The sequence below is a fragment of the Lates calcarifer genome, unplaced genomic scaffold (assembly GCF_001640805.2).
Source record: "Lates calcarifer isolate ASB-BC8 unplaced genomic scaffold, TLL_Latcal_v3 _unitig_4112_quiver_405, whole genome shotgun sequence".
Lineage (NCBI taxonomy): Eukaryota > Metazoa > Chordata > Actinopteri > Centropomidae > Lates > Lates calcarifer.
Window position 1 is genome coordinate 113,050 of NW_026116709.1, and position 17,072 is coordinate 130,121.

General features: G+C 39.9%; 2 protein-coding genes across 2 annotated transcripts; one reads left to right on the forward strand and one right to left on the reverse strand.

The window, feature by feature from the left end:
• Nucleotides 1-1,430: 1,430 nt before the first annotated feature.
• Nucleotides 1,431-4,808, reverse strand: ssr2 (signal sequence receptor, beta). The gene is made up of 6 exons (XM_018695519.2): nt 4,642-4,808; nt 3,713-3,873; nt 3,135-3,233; nt 2,316-2,424; nt 2,151-2,228; nt 1,431-1,962 (listed from the first exon to the last, which is right to left on the reverse strand). The coding sequence occupies exons 2-6, from the start codon at nt 3,871-3,873 to the stop codon at nt 1,852-1,854; spliced, it is 558 nt and encodes a 185-aa protein (XP_018551035.1). The 5' UTR covers nt 4,642-4,808; the 3' UTR covers nt 1,431-1,851.
• A 1,314-nt stretch (nt 4,809-6,122) lies between these two features.
• Nucleotides 6,123-9,509, forward strand: LOC108896394 (sclerostin domain-containing protein 1-like). The gene is made up of 2 exons (XM_018695517.2): nt 6,123-6,614; nt 7,455-9,509. Exons 1-2 carry the CDS (start codon nt 6,422-6,424, stop codon nt 7,880-7,882), a joined length of 621 nt encoding a protein of 206 aa, XP_018551033.1. The 5' UTR covers nt 6,123-6,421; the 3' UTR covers nt 7,883-9,509.
• The last annotated feature ends 7,563 nt before the right edge of the window (nt 9,510-17,072 follow it).

Consider the following 17,072-nt stretch of genomic DNA (forward strand, 5'->3'; position numbering starts at 1 on the left):
AGCACTGTCACCTCACCACACTACAGTTCTGTAATCAAACCTGCCAGCCAGCTGGGGCCCCTTTATGTGGAGTCTGTGTCTTCTCCCCAGGTCTGCATGTGTTTCCTCCCTCAGTCTAAAAGGAAAGCAGGTTAGGCATCTGTAGGTGTGAATGTGATTCTCAGGGATAATTGATGGATAAAAATGTGTAAAAGGAAAAAAAAAAAATCTAATGCTGAGATGATTTAACTCTTCAAGGAGCAGTGTGTAGGATTTAGTGGCATCTAGTGGTGAAAATGCACAATGCCGCCAACTGAATACCTGTCCCCTGAACTCTGCCTCTCAAAGCGTGTGGTAGAGTTAAGGGTGGCTGTCAGGTGATAAAATGGCGTCAACTATCGCATTGACTGGGCTATACTGTCAAGAAAAATAGATATTTAATTTATGTTATCTACCTGATTAATGTGCATTTGTTTCATCTCAGCTCAGCGTGAGAGTCTAACTGCATTTTGTTGCTATAACACAACCACGCCCACCCAACCTGCAGGACAACCTGCCATGTAACAGGCTGTGGCATCAACATAAAAAAAGCAGAAGGCCATGGAGCCATTGCTAATTCTATGCAAACAAAAACGCAAGAATGATTCATTTTAGGTGATTACACACTGATAATAACATATTTCTGTATTTTATATTCCATTTCTGCTAATAGATCCCCATAAATGTCACACTGGACCTTTAACATATCTCACTACCTCACTATGGCAACATTGACTACTTTTGTACTTCATATTATATTGTGTACATGCATTGGTTTAAATTGTATCATACCTGCCTTGTCATTCAGCCAGGGAGTTACTTAACACACTTAAGTTTTATTTTTATTTTTTTTACCTGATGTCCCACTGAGTACATTAAAAGGTCTATGCAGAGTGTCTCAGAGTTTAGAATCTTGTCGGCTAGGTAGAAGATGAGTTACATGAAGCTGTGATAACAAAAACAAGAAGTAAACACCATGAGTTGAAAAGGTAGCATCATTGTCACCTACACAGTGACGTTAGGTTATCCCTGTTGGGCTACTTTTATTTAGTGGGGTGGGTAAACATGGTTTGGAGCAGGTTGTCACAATTTGGGCTACTTTCTGTATCGTTTGGGTGATTTCAGCCAACCTGATTCCATGCTTACACAGAATAATCTTTTTTTTTTTAATGTGGTTCCATGGAATGTACGGGTGCATCTGAAAAAATTAGAATACCGTGGAAAAGTTCATTTTTGTCTGTAATTTAATTCCAATAGTGCAACTTTCATATATTCTAGGTTCATTACATACAAAGTGAAATATGTCACACCTTTTTTGTTTTTGAACTTTTTCATGATATTCAAATTTTTTGAGATGCACCTGTAAAATATTACAAAAATTGAAAAGTAGGCATGAAAATCAGACACAGGTCTAGAAAAACCAAGGTCGTTTTTATTAATTTATTTTGCAGTTCATCAACTGGCTATAAACTTGAAATCTGAATTCAGTTCATTACATACACAATTACAAAACTGCGAAAACCTGTTAAAGAAGTAACTGCCAGTGTAACTGTTCTGTCATATGAACCCATTTGCAAATATGAAGGAATGACCAGCAGTCGGCAGAACTCAGGTCATTCGCTGCAGATGGGAACAGAGAGCTTTCATGTACATGCTTCATCTTACTTCTTCTTTGATCAAATCACATCTTGGTCACTGTACTTTCAGCTTCTTTCAACTTTCACCCCAATATGGGTTATTAACATTTTCAGCGATCTTGTGCCCACTTAACCCTTTGATTTCCATGCCTACCAAACCCCTAGCCCCAGCCTTAAGCACCGCAGCGGTGCCTTCTCAGTTCTTCTTGGCCTTTGGAGAGTCATACTTCCTTTTGCTTGAGTACCACAGGAGCAGAGGGATGCCAATGGAGGGCAGAGTCATCACACCAAATGCAGCCCAGTCCAGCTGGAGATTTGAGACAAGGAGAAGTAAATGAAGTTTCAAGGGAGAGTACAAAACAGTCCAACAGACTTTAATTCTGCGGCTCTGTTACATGGCTATGCTTTGAATACATACTGTACATATATTTCGTGAACACAGGGCACCCATGCAATACAGGGTGAACAATGCTCACAGCTTTGTGCAACACTCACATAATGTGGGGAGAAGCGGCGGTCAAACTCCCTCTGAGCCAGGATGCCTCCCTGGCCTGGGGCGCTGGTGTAGCCAACCTGCAGCATGTACAAACAATTAAGCTTCCTCCACTTTTCCACACACTTGAACTACTGAGATCGATGAAGATAATTAACTGGTTTTACCACAACTTGACCTCCCTCCTGGGCCAGGTAGCTGACAGATGCAGAGGTGAAATTGAAGTAACCAGCTTTCAGGGGGCGCAGCACAACTGTGTGAGAGACATTGCTGGCTCTGAAAATTCCAGAGTTAAGTTTGACAACTTGAAAAAGATGAAATGTCCAGCTATGCATACTTGAAATTGATTTAAAAAGATAATAGCCTCCCAAAATCTGACCTACTCTTTTGTTCTTCAGCTGTGCAGGATCAGAGACTTTAGAGCCCAACATGGGCTTGAAGGTGGTTTGTGTGACAATATGTTAAACAAGTATTGGGAGGATGCCCTGCTTTGTTGTTTTAATATTTTAAATTGAGATGTTGACTGGTTTAAAGGTTTACTTTCAACTGATCTCTGGTCACTGAACAATTTAACGTCTTCTCTGTGATGGAACTGTCCATGCCTTTTAAAGATACAAGAGTACTTAATCTTCTCCTACTATTTCTGAACAGCTGTCTCACTACCAGTTCTACTGTGTAGTAGGTTCACCTGTCTGTTATACTGACTAGTCATCATTTCACTTTTCCATGCTCAGTTTCACCTGTTTTGCCAAATCAATGTGCAGAAAAGTGGGCACTGATAGTGACAGTGGACTAAATCAGTGTCAGAATGAAGTTGATGTGAGTAACCTAATATACAGAAGGACAAATGTCTGATGAGCTGTCTGAGATTGTTAAGGGTCTTCTCCCTTTACCACCACTACTACCATTAATGACTTCATCAAACAGCACCAATAACAATTGCAGGGTGAGAGGGTCATTAAAACAACATTTAGGTTCAAGGATACGGTGCAATCCTGTCCCATTTGACATTCAACATTCCTGAAACAATTCCAAAGTCTTCAGGAGGAAAAGAATCATCTGAAAGTTCCACCTCCAGAGCAGCACTGTAGAGAGAGACAAGAGGAGGACACTCAGTTAAATAGCTGTGTATCTTATGGTATATTTGAATGAGTAGATAAGTCAATGGTCATTAGAGCCACTGAATGTGTATGCAGCAGATCCAGTCTCCAGCTGTGTGACACACAGCCACAAAACATGTGAGCTTTAAACAGTTTGGTGAATTTAACCCTGTGAGGGAAAGAAACCAACTTTCTACACACTGAATTTATATTTATGCATCCATTTTGGCCTATTTTGACCAATCATCAAAGTCAAGGGCAAGTTTTCACATTGTGGTTGTAATTACCCTGAAATAAAATTATAATGTGATGTACTATATGTGTGTGTGTTAGTATATATATCATAGCTCACATATAGCATCCTATTAGATCCTACATATCAAGGACTTGTGTCACACAGAGACAATTAACAATTTGATAGTAGCTACAGGAGAGTATTCAGGTACACTCAGAACAGTCCTGACCTGGAGCCCACATTGTAGATGTTGTATTGCAGGGTGAGATCACGGCCCTCCACAGCATAGCGGTTCAGCAGTGACTTAGAAGCCAGCAAACGGGCTCCCTCTTCTCCTGAGCCCAGACTGAACAGAGACAGGACCACAAACAAGTGCAGCATCTTCGTCATCTAGGAAGAAAACAGGCCACAATGATCTCATTAAAATCTACCCAACTGTTGGATAGATGGGGTGTGTAGACCCATTGCCTATGAGGTGAAAAGTATATGGCCACCTCAGTCACCACAGCCAGGTTCGACAACCTGTCCTTAAATCTGTGGAAAGCCCTTCAGAAGAGTGGAAACTGGTACACAAACAGAGTAATGCACGTGGTTTTGGGGGGTATGTTCATGATTTAAATGTTCGGGTGTCCACATACATTCGGCTAAGAAGTGCAGAAGGCTCACTGCGGACTTGAGTTAACCCTGGCCAAGAGACAATTAAGAGTGAACCATGTTTGTGGGGAAAAAAACACTGAAACATGTCAAAGGTTAGTTCTTCGCAGAGAAGGGTCAGATCAGTTTAAAGCTGGCTTTAAGTGAAACATGGTCATGGCTAACCTCCGGCCATTAATGAACCCATTGCTTTTGCAATTTATCTTGATCTATAAAAACAATAGCAGTGCTTCTCTTAACAAAGTTGAAAGGATTAATGAATGGATGGAGCCGAAAATTTAAGCTTCCTAAAAGTCAAAGTGCTGAAGACGGACCTTTACCAACGCTTACGTGGACCAGGCGAGACAAGCTGAAGTTAGCTTTCAGTAATACAATGACATTAAACAACAGCGTTCATCGTCTAAACTTACAGCCAAAGGTACGGATGTGTCTGCCAGTAAAATATAAAATTAGCAAATTAATGCCCTGTCTGCTGTTAACAGAAGTGGGAAAACAGTCTGTTACCGTTCACTGGTCGTCCAACCGCAGGTATTGAAAGAGATTGAGGGGAGCAAGCTCAGAAGCTTCAAGCTGCCGTTTGCATGACGTGTACTGAAAAGGCCTAACGGAAAGCTCCGCGCAGCGCAGCGCCCCTGCTGTCTGGGAGGTGCTGGTGTTACCTGGGGCTGTAGGGGAAGACGTGTTTTTTGCATTGTTGTGTAGCTATAGCCGTCTAAGAGTTGCGCAATATGGGATGGTGACTGTTGCAGATTAACCTTTGGCCTTCTTTGACCACCCCTAACCCTCCATTGTAGGTTAATGGTCAAAATCAATTTAAAATAACCATAATAACCATAATAATAATAATAATAATAATAATAATAATAATAATAATAATAATAATTTTAAACGTCATTTTAACAGTTAATAGCTTAACTTAACACGCAGTAGCTTACCTTGTCTGGTTATCAAAATATATTACATTATTACAAGTAGAAACTGTATTTCAAGGTACCCGCAACTTTTACTGTACTGGTAAAAATCAATTTAAGATTTACTGAACAAAGTCCTAAAAAAAGAAAAGTATGAGTGACCACAGACCATTTTAATATTCAACAGCTAAACTGGATATGTAGCCCATTGCACTAATTCGTAATTCAAGTCTTCCTTGTAAAGAACATTTCAGATAAAACATCATCTTCATAGCCAGAATGAACATTCGGAATATCTGCAATAGAATCAATAGTATCTATAATTTCTGTTTTTGTTAAAACTACTCTGCTCAGCAAACTTAAAACATACACACTTCTATCTGTTGATGTAATTAGAAACTGAACACCTGCTCATGTGACTGGCCGAAGCAACGAAGCAAAGGCAATTTACAGCAACACCTTGTTGAGAATTCCAAAATTGAATAGATAAAGATAGTTACAAATGACATTCCTCACTGTATGTAGGCAACACATAGACATTAACCTTAGCTGCATTTTGTAACTACCTATAATGACAGTCCATTTTTTCTTATTCTATGTTTGCTAAATTAAACCATCATGATTATAACATGAAAAATGTTTAATAAAGTAAAAGCACCTAAGTAAAAAATATCGAAAAGCGAAACTCACGATATCTGGTGACAGAGATGGAGCCTATCTGTGAGCGACTCACCCAGTTTTCCCAAAACTTAACCGCATTCAGCCACTAGGTGAAGACAAACAGCTTTCTTTGAAGCCTGTAGAATTTAACAGAGCCACAGAATTAAATTCTGTTTTGACTGTCCACTATGTCAATTCAGACAAATGTACCAGCTTCTAGAGTGAGTCAGAGACGTGGTTTAATTCCAAGTGGATCACACAAATCCGGTTTAAAGATGAGGGGACAGTAGTACATTTACTGTGCACAATTCACCGATTGTGGCTAAAGATTTATTGTCATATTGTGGATGACACATGTCTGCAGTTATGTCCAAAATATTATATGTTCGGAGAATATGTGGTATTATCTGTTATCCCACAGTCATAGAAGGGGTGGACAGAGACAGCAATAATCAATGGCTGTTTGATTATTTTATTGAGAAAAAGGGATTAAGACCTTGTCATTTACTCAGAGTACAGGCTTGTTACTTGGAATCTGCGAGCAGCAGGGGTGAGTGGAGTTCAGTGCAGGCTGTTGTTGAGGTGGGTGTGCCTTGCTCTTAGGTGAAGTGTTACTGCGGTGGAGGGTATTTAAACCACAGCTACCTGCAGCAGGACTCATACATCAGGTGTAGTGTCACCGACAGCAGCACTCAGATCAGTCAGGTGCAGTCATGCTCTGTCGTGCCAGCGGACTCCAGCTCCTCGCGCTCCTGCTGCTGAGCAGGAGCAGTTCACCTGTTCACAACGACGCCACAGAGTCTGTCAACACCCAGCCTGTCCACGCTACTCAGGCGGAGCCGGCCGATGAGGAGACGAACCAAGCGAGGAACGGTGGGAGAAGGCAGACTGACGCTGTGCGCAGTGGTGAGTCCAAAGGGTTACGCATGACGTAGTTACAGTACATCAGTACATCTGTACATCTGTTTGACGTATTTTTTTCATCTTGCTCAGTAAATCTTGACAGGTATTATTTCAAAGGTATGTCTGAGTGACTGGATGTTATTCTGTCTGGTGTGTGCGTCAGGTGTAGTAGGTGTTTTTTTCAAAGCACATAAAGGATATTTTGATTGGTCAAAGTACATCCCTGTATCGGTGACCTGCAGTATGACAGTTAAGACCGCTATGTAATTGGGACTTTGAGATAAAGAAAGCAAGAAAGACAAGATGGGAAGAAATCTCCCCATCCTTTCATGTTCATAATTAAACTTAAAACAAACCTGAGATGAAAAGGCTGTGGATGCACCAGAGCGACCAGGTGCACACAGGCAAAGTTCACTGTCCATACAGACAATTTGGCTTTATTTTGGTTTATTTGTCTTTGGCAAGCATCAGATAAAGAACCAGATAAAGAACCAAAAAAAACTACTTTCATATAGAGATGTCAGGCATAACAGATTTAGTAATTCAAGGTGCTTACAAGATAAAACCAAGTAACAGAATAGACAATATATTGAAAATAACAAAATTAAAACATAAACAAATAATTGTGAGTTGCTATTATGACTTTTTGTGCCTTGTATCTGTCAGACCCCCATAAATGTTTACTGTCATCAGACCTTCCCTAGCTGGTAAATGCCCATGTTAACATACCCAGTCTGTAATATGAATTCTCAAGTGGAAGCTGATGGGGGGATCTATTTCCTTAGAAACAGAATCAGAATGAAGTGGAGCACACATATGTGTAATTCAGTTTTCATGTCTCAGGTGCAGATCAGAGCCAGGTGGGCTGCAGGGAGCTGAGGTCCACAAAGTACATCTCTGATGGCCAGTGCACCAGCGTTAACCCCATCAAGGAGCTGGTGTGTGCTGGGGAGTGTCTGCCAGCCCACCTGCTGCCTAACTGGATTGGGAGTGGGGGTCACACTGGGAGGTACTGGAGCCGTCGTGACGCTCAAGAGTGGCGATGTGTCATTGACCGCACCAGTACCCAGCGGATCCGGCTGCAGTGCCAAGATGGAAGCTCCCGAACCTACAAGATAACTGTAGTGAACTCCTGCAAGTGCAAGCGCTACTCCAGACAGCAAAATGACTCAGGACACAAGGAAACATCTGTCCACAGTGGTAAACAGAGAAAAAACCTGAGGAAGGCTGGACCCCCTGAAGAGAGAGCTGGGAGGCAGTCTGACAACTAAAACCCATATAATTCTGCAGTTATAATGGAAATCTCCCAACAGTCATTCCTGTCTTCATCATGAAGTTTATGGATTAATTATTGTGTGCAAATAATAGCCAAATACTTACAAGCCAGACCAGGAAAAAAGTAAAAGTGGAGAGTGTAGATTTGTCTCAAGATTAAGATTACTGTGACACAAAACACTCTTTTCAAACTTATCTATAGCTCAATACACAGCTCAATTAGAGAAACTGTTTTGAGAAATATGCTCATTTGTTTCCTTTCAGACACTGAGATGTTCACATGAATATTGGTTTTCCTGTGTATAAAGTAGTGTGTGGTGTTGGGATGTGGTTAGCCTAGCCTGGCATTAAGAGCGGAAGCAGAGGGAAACAGCTTGCCTGGCTCTATCCAAAGGTAGATACACTTGTTGTATATGAATAGATACCTCATTGTACCTCATTTATTCAGTCTGTACACAGATGTTCAATATGCGCTGGAACTATTTCTTGATGGGCACTTCTATCCTGCCCAGAGTTCTCTGGCATCAGGTTTTGGTCTTGGTCTCTGTATAGGATGACAAGACTTTAGGAAGCTGTACATAGTCACTGCATTCAGCTATCGTTCATCAAGAGGTTGTTCCAGCTCTTATCTGCCCCTAAAATCATTGATTAACGTTTGTACATTTCTGTTTGTGTACAAATTGAATAAATGAGGTACAATGTGCATTAACATCTAATGTAGTTTCTGTTGTGTACAGATTAAACAAACAAGATAGATACAAAGGAAATGCTGAACATGTCTTTGACATGAACCAACTGTTAACCAGCTAACATAATCTACTAAAGCTAGTGGTTTAGTAGTTTATTTGAAAGGAACACAGCATCTCTTAGTTTAATCTACTAACTACATAACAACTTGACATCACAGTATCTGAACTCAGAATGGTCAAATCTATCAGGGGCTTTCACACCAAATGTACAACTGTTGCATTGTCATTATTTCCACAGAAGGGTGGATGCACTTTCTTGGGCAGCTGTTGAAGCCATACTCGATATGCTGATTTTCTGCCAGGTTTTTCAGCCAAAGTTTTTGTTTGTTTGTTTGTTTGTTTTTTTGTTGTTGTTGTATTTTTATTAATGAACCCTTATCCTAGTTAGTTTACCAAAGTTATTACAGTAATATTTTTAACTGTAGAAGAATTGAGGAATATGTCAGATATGTGACTGATTATACCAGGACTTGGCTTAAAGACCTCAAGAATGGCAGAAAATATCAGAATCAGAGGTACCAGATTTGACAATTAATATTGTGATTATTTCCACCCTGTCCAGAATTGTGTTGACAGGCAAAATTTTGAGACTGATTTAACAACCACATTTATATATGATACCAGAGTCACGGGGAGATGGTTGGTGGAGATGGTGGGCATATACAGACCAGGATTTTGGTTTAATAATGTTGTAGTCACTGTGAGCTGCTATAGATTTGCAGGAGTGTACATTTTGGGGGAAAACAAATGGAAAACATTTCACAATGAACAGGTACATATATAGATATAGATATATTCAGTATCAACAGCTTTGCAACTTGCCAGATATGTTATTAAACAGCACCTCCTCATGTAAATAAAAATATGCATTTACTGTTGATTATATAACCATAATTTCTATAAAACAGATTTGGATTATTTGCCATTTTGATCTAAGCTGTAGCGTCCCAGTTAGCTGTTTTCGGATATCCTTTTCATTTTGGGCTTTACCTCACTCAAACTACTCACTCTTGCACGTTTGGTCTGAAACTGCGGTCAGAACCACTGTTACTGTGGGTGTCCAACACTGCAGCCAGGGGGTGTAGTATGTCATCTCAGAGCCCCCCACACCCCCACCCCACCCCATCCTTCCCTGGGCAGTTTTGCCATAGAGCATTACATAAAAAATAGATTATAGAAAACAGTAATCCATCACATAATTCAAAGACACAATAGAATTTGGATGTGTAACTCATAATGTTACCACATTTCATAAAAGTTTCAAATGTGAAGTTAGATTTATATAATATAGAGTAGATAGTGTGGATCTAAGGTCTAAGCTTTTATGGGTTTTTCCAGAGTGAATGGTATGTAATTTATTTTTTGTATCAGAACAGTTCAAGTTTTTTATATTTTTGTCACTGTCTGAAATAAATAGTTAATGAGAATTGTTTACAAGGCTGTGTTTCTGACATAATGCTGCAGGCATGCCAGACAGGCTCACTGCAAACAGGAACTATCTAACAACAGGGGCATTAGTCAGTGATGAAGCTCTCTTTTCAACAGACACCACACTTTGTTTTATTGTGAAGGGAATACCTTTACCTCCAGGCTTGTTCCAGCTGCGGCAACATGTTAAGATGGTTTATTGTCTCATGTATCCGTTCATTTTTTCACTCTGAAAGCTGTGGGCTAAGGTAGGCAGTGAATAGAATCACCTGCAATGGATGACAACAGGATGTTTAACTTGTGTTACCTGTAGAGGAAAGGGGATTGATGTCCCTTTGTCAATAATATCCTGTGGGTACAGTGAAGGGTCATCAGAACAAGGTAAAGTATAGGAATGTTGATTGGCACAGGGGCAAAAACATATTACAGCCTTTCTTCAGGTCTTCTTCCCAGCCACATATGTTAGATCCATAGTTAGTGCTAGCTGTGACATTGAAATGCACCTTCCAGGCTAACACGTTAAGGATGAACAAGCTAATACCACAACACTGACATCACCTTATAAAGTTGCTATGGCCATTATATTATGTTATATATTAGCCATTCACACATCCAGCAACAGGATCATTCATTTGGAATGGTGTTGGTGTTGGTGTGGTGTCAAATATTCACTTTCACAAATATCTGGCTCTACTATGTTCACCCGCTAGTCTCTAACTGTGTCTGTGGGTAGTGGTAATGATAGCAGGTAGTAGTAGAGTAGAGTTTTCTCTCTGAAAGCAGTTACCTGGTGTCCACAACAGAAATTCTGGACACTGAAAAGCTACGTAAAGCTAAAAGAAACTTGTTGATCACACAATCAGTAATTTAAATCTGAAGCTTTCAGATTCTGGCTCAAGTAACTGTTGTGCAGTCCAATGGCAAGGCCAGCTGAGTCTCATGGGTACTTTGTTTCTGTTGCTGTCATACCAAACTGACAGCAACAGAAACAAAGTTGAAATAACTTAAAGTGGTGGACAAATTGTAATTGGAAAGTTACATGATCTAGGCATGCACTTCACAAATTTAAAAAGGGATGGAGTGGCTCCCTCCACCTTGCATCTCTAATTCACGATACAGTGTGGTCCACTCACTTTTGAGGGTGATGTGGTTTGTGTTGCCACATTTTGATTAGTGTAGTGTATTTATATGAAGTGTTGTTTGCTTGACCGTCCTGGCTGTGGTACAAATAGAAGACATTTGACAGAGTGCAATGGCACTACCTGTTCCAGATCATGGAAAAATTTGATTTCGGACCAACACTCATTTCCTTGGTTAAACTATAAAATTCATGTTCCTCAGCTGTGGCTTTTACTAATTATTTGTATTACATGCCCTTTGACCTAAAGTACATTGTAGTACTCAACAGGGGGACTGTTGAGTCTTTGTGCTCGCCATTGAGTTGCTGGCCTTGGCCTTGTCTTCTACATTGTGTCTCCAGAGTGGTTACACCATTCCTATTATCCTTAGGCTACTACAAAGGTTCAGTCAGATCTCAGGTTATTTGCTAAATTTAAATAAAAGTGAGCTGTTTACATTATGTGTATATCCTACTCAGTCTTGTAGGATCTTGTAGGATAGTTAAGGACAACTTCAGCTATCTTGAGTTCAAAGACATTTTCCAGCAAAAATTCAAAACACTATTAAATCACACTAAACAGGACTTGACAAATTGGTCTCCCCTTGCTACTTCATTTACTATCATACACTGTAAATCCAGTCAAGATGACAATGCTCCCTAGGTATTTATACTTTTCTTCAATGTTTTCCTTTATTCATACATGTCTTCTTTTTAAAATTGTTAGTCTAATTGTCTCATATATATGACAACTAACCATGCTTACGTAAACAGTGTGTTAACAAAGGTCAAAGCGTGATAGAAATATGGCTCCTCCAAATTCCAAATTTTTACTACTGGGCAGCTAACCTACACTGTATAGCAAACTGGACGTGCCATCATCTCAATACAAAATGTCCTATATGGGCAACAATGGAAACTACTTCCTGTCTCTTTGCTACCAATTGCTGGGGTGGCAGCTACTGACCCTATTGTCATTTCCTTAGAATCTGGGATCAATTCAGAAAACATTTTAGTTTACCAAACATATCCCTTTCAAGCCCACTCACATTTAATAATTTCTTCTTACCCTCAATTCAGGATACAATGTTTAATATTTATAAGACTGGTTAAACAAGTTTTAATGATCTTTATTTCAAGGACTCATTTGTTTTGGTTTCTGCCTCTTCAAAGGAAGTTTTTTCTTGCCACTGTCTCTTAGTGCTGCTCATGGTAACAACTGTTTCTTTCTAAATATTATAATTTAAAGAGTGCGGTCTAGAGTTGTCTATATGAAAAGTGCTTGAATTCTTTTGTGATTTGGCGCTATGTAATAAACTTGGTTCATGTAAATCTCAAATAAATGTAGTATATGTAATGTAGGCAGCACGCATTGATTAGCACTGACACCTCACAGCAAGAAGATCAGGGTTTTAGCCTGAGGCTTTTCTGTGTGGGCTTAGCATGTTCTCCCTGTGCCAGTTCTCTCTGGATACTCCAGCTTCCTCTCACAGTCCAAAGACATGCAGGTTAATTAGTGACTCTAAATTTCCCATACGTGTAAATGTCAGTGTGAATGGCTGTGATGGACTGGAGATCTACCCAGGGTGTACCCTGCCTCTCGCTCCAGCCAGTCCCAGCTGATATACACACACACACACACACACACACACACACATGGGAGCCATTGGGCCATTGGGCAAGAGGCCAATACTGTTGAGTACTGTTGTGTGTGTGGATATGTGGCTCCTGTTTTGGCTCTGTAAATCTTTGACATTGGTCAGGTGGAAACAGCTAATACCTCCAAAATCACTGAGTGTGTAGCACATTCAGCACGCCTCTTTGCTTATTTCAGGGTCATGAAACATCTGCTATAAGCTATAATTACATGTCTTTTGATGCATCTCTTGAGCACAGGCTTACAGTACTTAATCTGAACAGACACCACATCCTGCCAAACCCTGGTATCTTACATTAATAGAATGCTGTCATTCTTTGAATACAACAAACACATGTTTCTACCTGCACAGTTCACACATAGCCGAATAGGAGGGTTACAGAACAGAAAGAGATACCGCTGGCCTCTTAAAAGTCATTGATGTAACATCACAAATGGGTGTCAGGAAACCATGTGGTAACAATCAAGACCAGAACAAGCAGCAATTAATCAGGAGATAATATTGTGCCACTGTTGGTTTGCAGTCCCATTGTAGTTTATAAAACCTCTCTACCTCAAGTGTTAATATTTCTTTTTCCTATATCATGAATCATATCAGTAGGCATTTTTTTGGTATTCTGTACATCAAAGAGAGGGTGGGAGCCACATCAAAAGCTGCAGAAATTCATCTTCTGCAAACATGCTAAGTAAAAAGACCAAAATAGAATCATACAAAAGTCCATTTTGTTGAGTGTCCTGGGGCCTGAAGCTGTGAAAGGTGCTGCTGCTGGATGTCTGTCTACATGTGTGTTCTGTAGTCAATAGCCTCAAATAGTCAAAGAGAGTTTAATCTCTCTGCTGCAGACACACCTGTTCCTCATTCAGGCAGGATGTTAGTGAAGGATGCCCTCATAGCCACAACACTCAGAAAACCATCACTAGACAAAGACACACTGTCTTTCACAGTCACACAGGGATCACAAGCTTTCCCTCTCTACTAGACAAAAGACAAGAAAGAGTAGAATAAATACCATCACTTTAAGTAGTCTGGGGTACATATACAGTCTTTTGAAAAGTAAAGTACCCCCTCTTTGAACTCTACGTTTTTACGTATCAGGATATAATAAAAAATCATCTGGTCCTCAGCAGGTTTTAAAATTAGGCAAATACAACCTCAGATTAACAACAACACATGTTACACCATGTTATTATTTATCTAACATAACTAGACCAAAATGCAGAAGCAGTGTGAAAAGTTAAGTACACCCTTACTGCTTCTATAGGAATTAAGAGGGTAATTAGCAGCCAGGTGCTGCTGATCAAATTACCTTAATTAACTGATGATCAGCAGGTGTGGGGACCTCTATGAAAACAGAAGTTTTGGTAGTTTGCTGGTCTGGAGCATTCAGGTGTCTGTTAATACAATGCTAAGGAGGAAAGACATCAGCACTGATCTTATAGATATGATCTTATAGTTGCTGCCCATCAATCTGGGATGGGTTGTAAGACCGTTTCCAAACTATTTGAAATACATCACTCTACAAGTGAGAAAGATTTTCTCAAGTCGAAAACTTTCAAGACAGTTGCCAATCATCCAGGCCTCAGTCAGCATGTTAAATGTTAAAGTTCATGACAGATGGACAGCTTTGATTGGCTCTCTGGGTGAGGGAGAAGGCATGAATGTGAGTATGATTGGTTTTTTGTCTATATATGTCAGCCCTGTGATGGACTGGCAAACCCTCCCTCTCGCCCAGTGTCAGCTGGAATAGGCTCCAGCCCCTCTGCGACCCTTAACAGATAAGCGGTGTAGATAATGGATGGATGTATTTACACAACTCATTGTTTCAGGTCTAATCTCACCCTGGTCTGATTTGTGTAAACATTATCAACAGCAAATTATCAGAACTACACAATTCCTCAATCCTTTCAAATTCTAAATGAAATTCCTTAGAAGTGTTACTCGCAGATGTGTTCATGATTGCATATCAGTCTGTCCATCAGGCTGTCACTTTGTTCAAAATATCTCAACACCACCAAAACATTTTCCCATTTAATGTAGAACATGTCTAATTAATTAATAAGTTAATGACATCTCGACATTCCTCTTGTTTTGGTTCTCTAGCACTGAATCTATTCTACATTGTAATTTTAAGTGAGTAACCTTTATTGCTTGTCCCCCACAATGTTCCAGCATGTTTCTTGGTCACTCTTGAGCTCTCCTGGTTTCTTTATTTGATTATTGTTCATATACATATCCCTCTGGAAGTTTCCCCCATCTCCACACAGGATCTGTAGAGCTCAGGCAGAGTGACCAGGTTCTTGGTCTCCTCTCTTACCAAGGCCCTTCTACCCTGATTTCTCAGTTAGGCAGCCAGCTCTAGGAAGAAATTACTCCTTTTCATTCATTCATTCATGGAGAACATCATAACACCCACTATGGTATTTCTCACAGCAGACAAGTTATCTTGTCATAGCACCTTGTACCTTACCTTGGCTCCTAGACCTACTGTAAATGAAATGCAGCCATTACAAAGGTTACAAATTGCACTTTTTGACAAGTCAAAGCGTCTCCTATGACCGATATAAGTAGGTGTTTCTCAGTTCCATACTACAAACTAAATTTTGTGATTGTGAGTATGCAGTGTGGTCACAGTGGAGAGGTGACAAAACTAAGTATACTCAAAAGAGTCAGTTTGCAGACTAAATATTAATGCTAATCACAGTTGCAATAGATTTTCGGTTTGTAGTCAAGCAGCAGTAACAACCTGGAAAACAAAAAATGTGTTTACGAGATGCAGCACTTATATAACACAATAAGACACACAAAAATGATGAGCAAAGAATATTTAAGGAATGGCCTGATAACATTTAAGCACCCCCTGACTAATTCTGAATCAAGGATTATATAGATGATATATGTTCATAATGTATATAGTAGATAATTATAAGTCACTTGAGAACAGACTTAAAGATGCTACATTAATGGATCATTAATATGTATCCTTGGGCAAGACAAATCAAATCATCTAATTCAAGCTCAATTTGCCCAGATATAACCTACACTTATCACATGACAGATGTTCCATACTGTCACAACAAATTAGTTATCTCCATGATTTTTTTTTATATCTTAATATTGCAGTAGGATTTTTCATCATAAGAGCAGTTATAAGTTTTGTGCTAATAACACACAGAGAGAAAGATATATGTTGACACACCTTTTATTTACCATTACATCTCTAATCATGTTGAAGAAAGTCAGCAGTAAGACCTGGTGATTGTAACTCTAAGACAGGACATTACGGTACACATTAAGGATACAGGGTTTCCTATCCACGAGGCCATTTTATTCTAACACTCATACAGCCCCTGCAGACACGCAAACATAAAAGCTGTGTTGTTTGTTCCTCATCAGGTATTAGGTGTCAACACAGAATGCTCCAGGAGTATTTGATAGCCTTGTTGCTGTCTTGATGATCTCATCCTAGAATCCTACATTAGCACCAACAATGCACACAGGTTTTGCTTAGGACCTAAAATATATCTTGTTCTATTAGATGAGAGAAGAGACCTTAAAGAAACTTCTCCTCTCGGTTAGAACGTACTGGCACTGTGGGGGGCATGTTCTCCTCACTTTAATTGTTTCAGGTTCTTTTTTTAACATTGTCCTCTAACTGTCCAGCCACTGCCCTGATAAGACAAAGGAAGTGTTGTCAAAATAGTTGATGTGCTTGCCTGAGTTGCCTTCTATGAGAAGCTGTCTAGGGCAATAAGGAATGCTTCACTTGTACATACTAGCGCTACACACTTGCATATACAGGATATGATAGTATGCATGTATGTGCAAATGCTTAGTGCCATTCGGCATTCATCTGGATATTACTTGACCACCCAACTAAACATTTTTGCAGACCAAGCACAGTATTAGGCAGGTCAGCACATCAGAGTGGGGTCTGGGATTTGGAGGCCAGGTCAAAACCTTGGGCCCTGCCATTGGTGTTGCCATGGGGAGGTGTGCTTGGTCTGCAACAACATTAAGGTGGGATACCTGTCAAGTAATATCCAGATGAATGAAGGTCCCAAGGTTTCCCAGCAGAACATAGTGTTGTAACAAGATGATCAGTGTTATTCTCTTCATATCAGTGGTTTTAAAGCTCTGACCGTATGCAAACATGAAGCATCATTATTGCCTTAGATGGCTTCTCATAGCTATCCATGTTAGACACATTTCATAACACTACACTTGTCACATTATC

Coding starts and splice junctions, on each gene's coding strand:
- ssr2 (XM_018695519.2), bottom strand. CDS start 3,873: ATGACGAAGATGCTGCACTTGTTTGTGGTCCTGTCTCTGTTCAGTCTG. Junction 2,425..3,134: donor AAATGGGACAGGATTGCACC/GTATCCTTGAAC, acceptor TGGAATTTTCAG/AGCCAGCAATGTCTCTCACA. Junction 1,963..2,150: donor GCCGCTTCTCCCCACATTAT/GTGAGTGTTGCA, acceptor TCAAATCTCCAG/CTGGACTGGGCTGCATTTGG.
- LOC108896394 (XM_018695517.2), top strand. CDS start 6,422: ATGCTCTGTCGTGCCAGCGGACTCCAGCTCCTCGCGCTCCTGCTGCTG. Junction 6,615..7,454: donor GACTGACGCTGTGCGCAGTG/GTGAGTCCAAAG, acceptor TTCATGTCTCAG/GTGCAGATCAGAGCCAGGTG.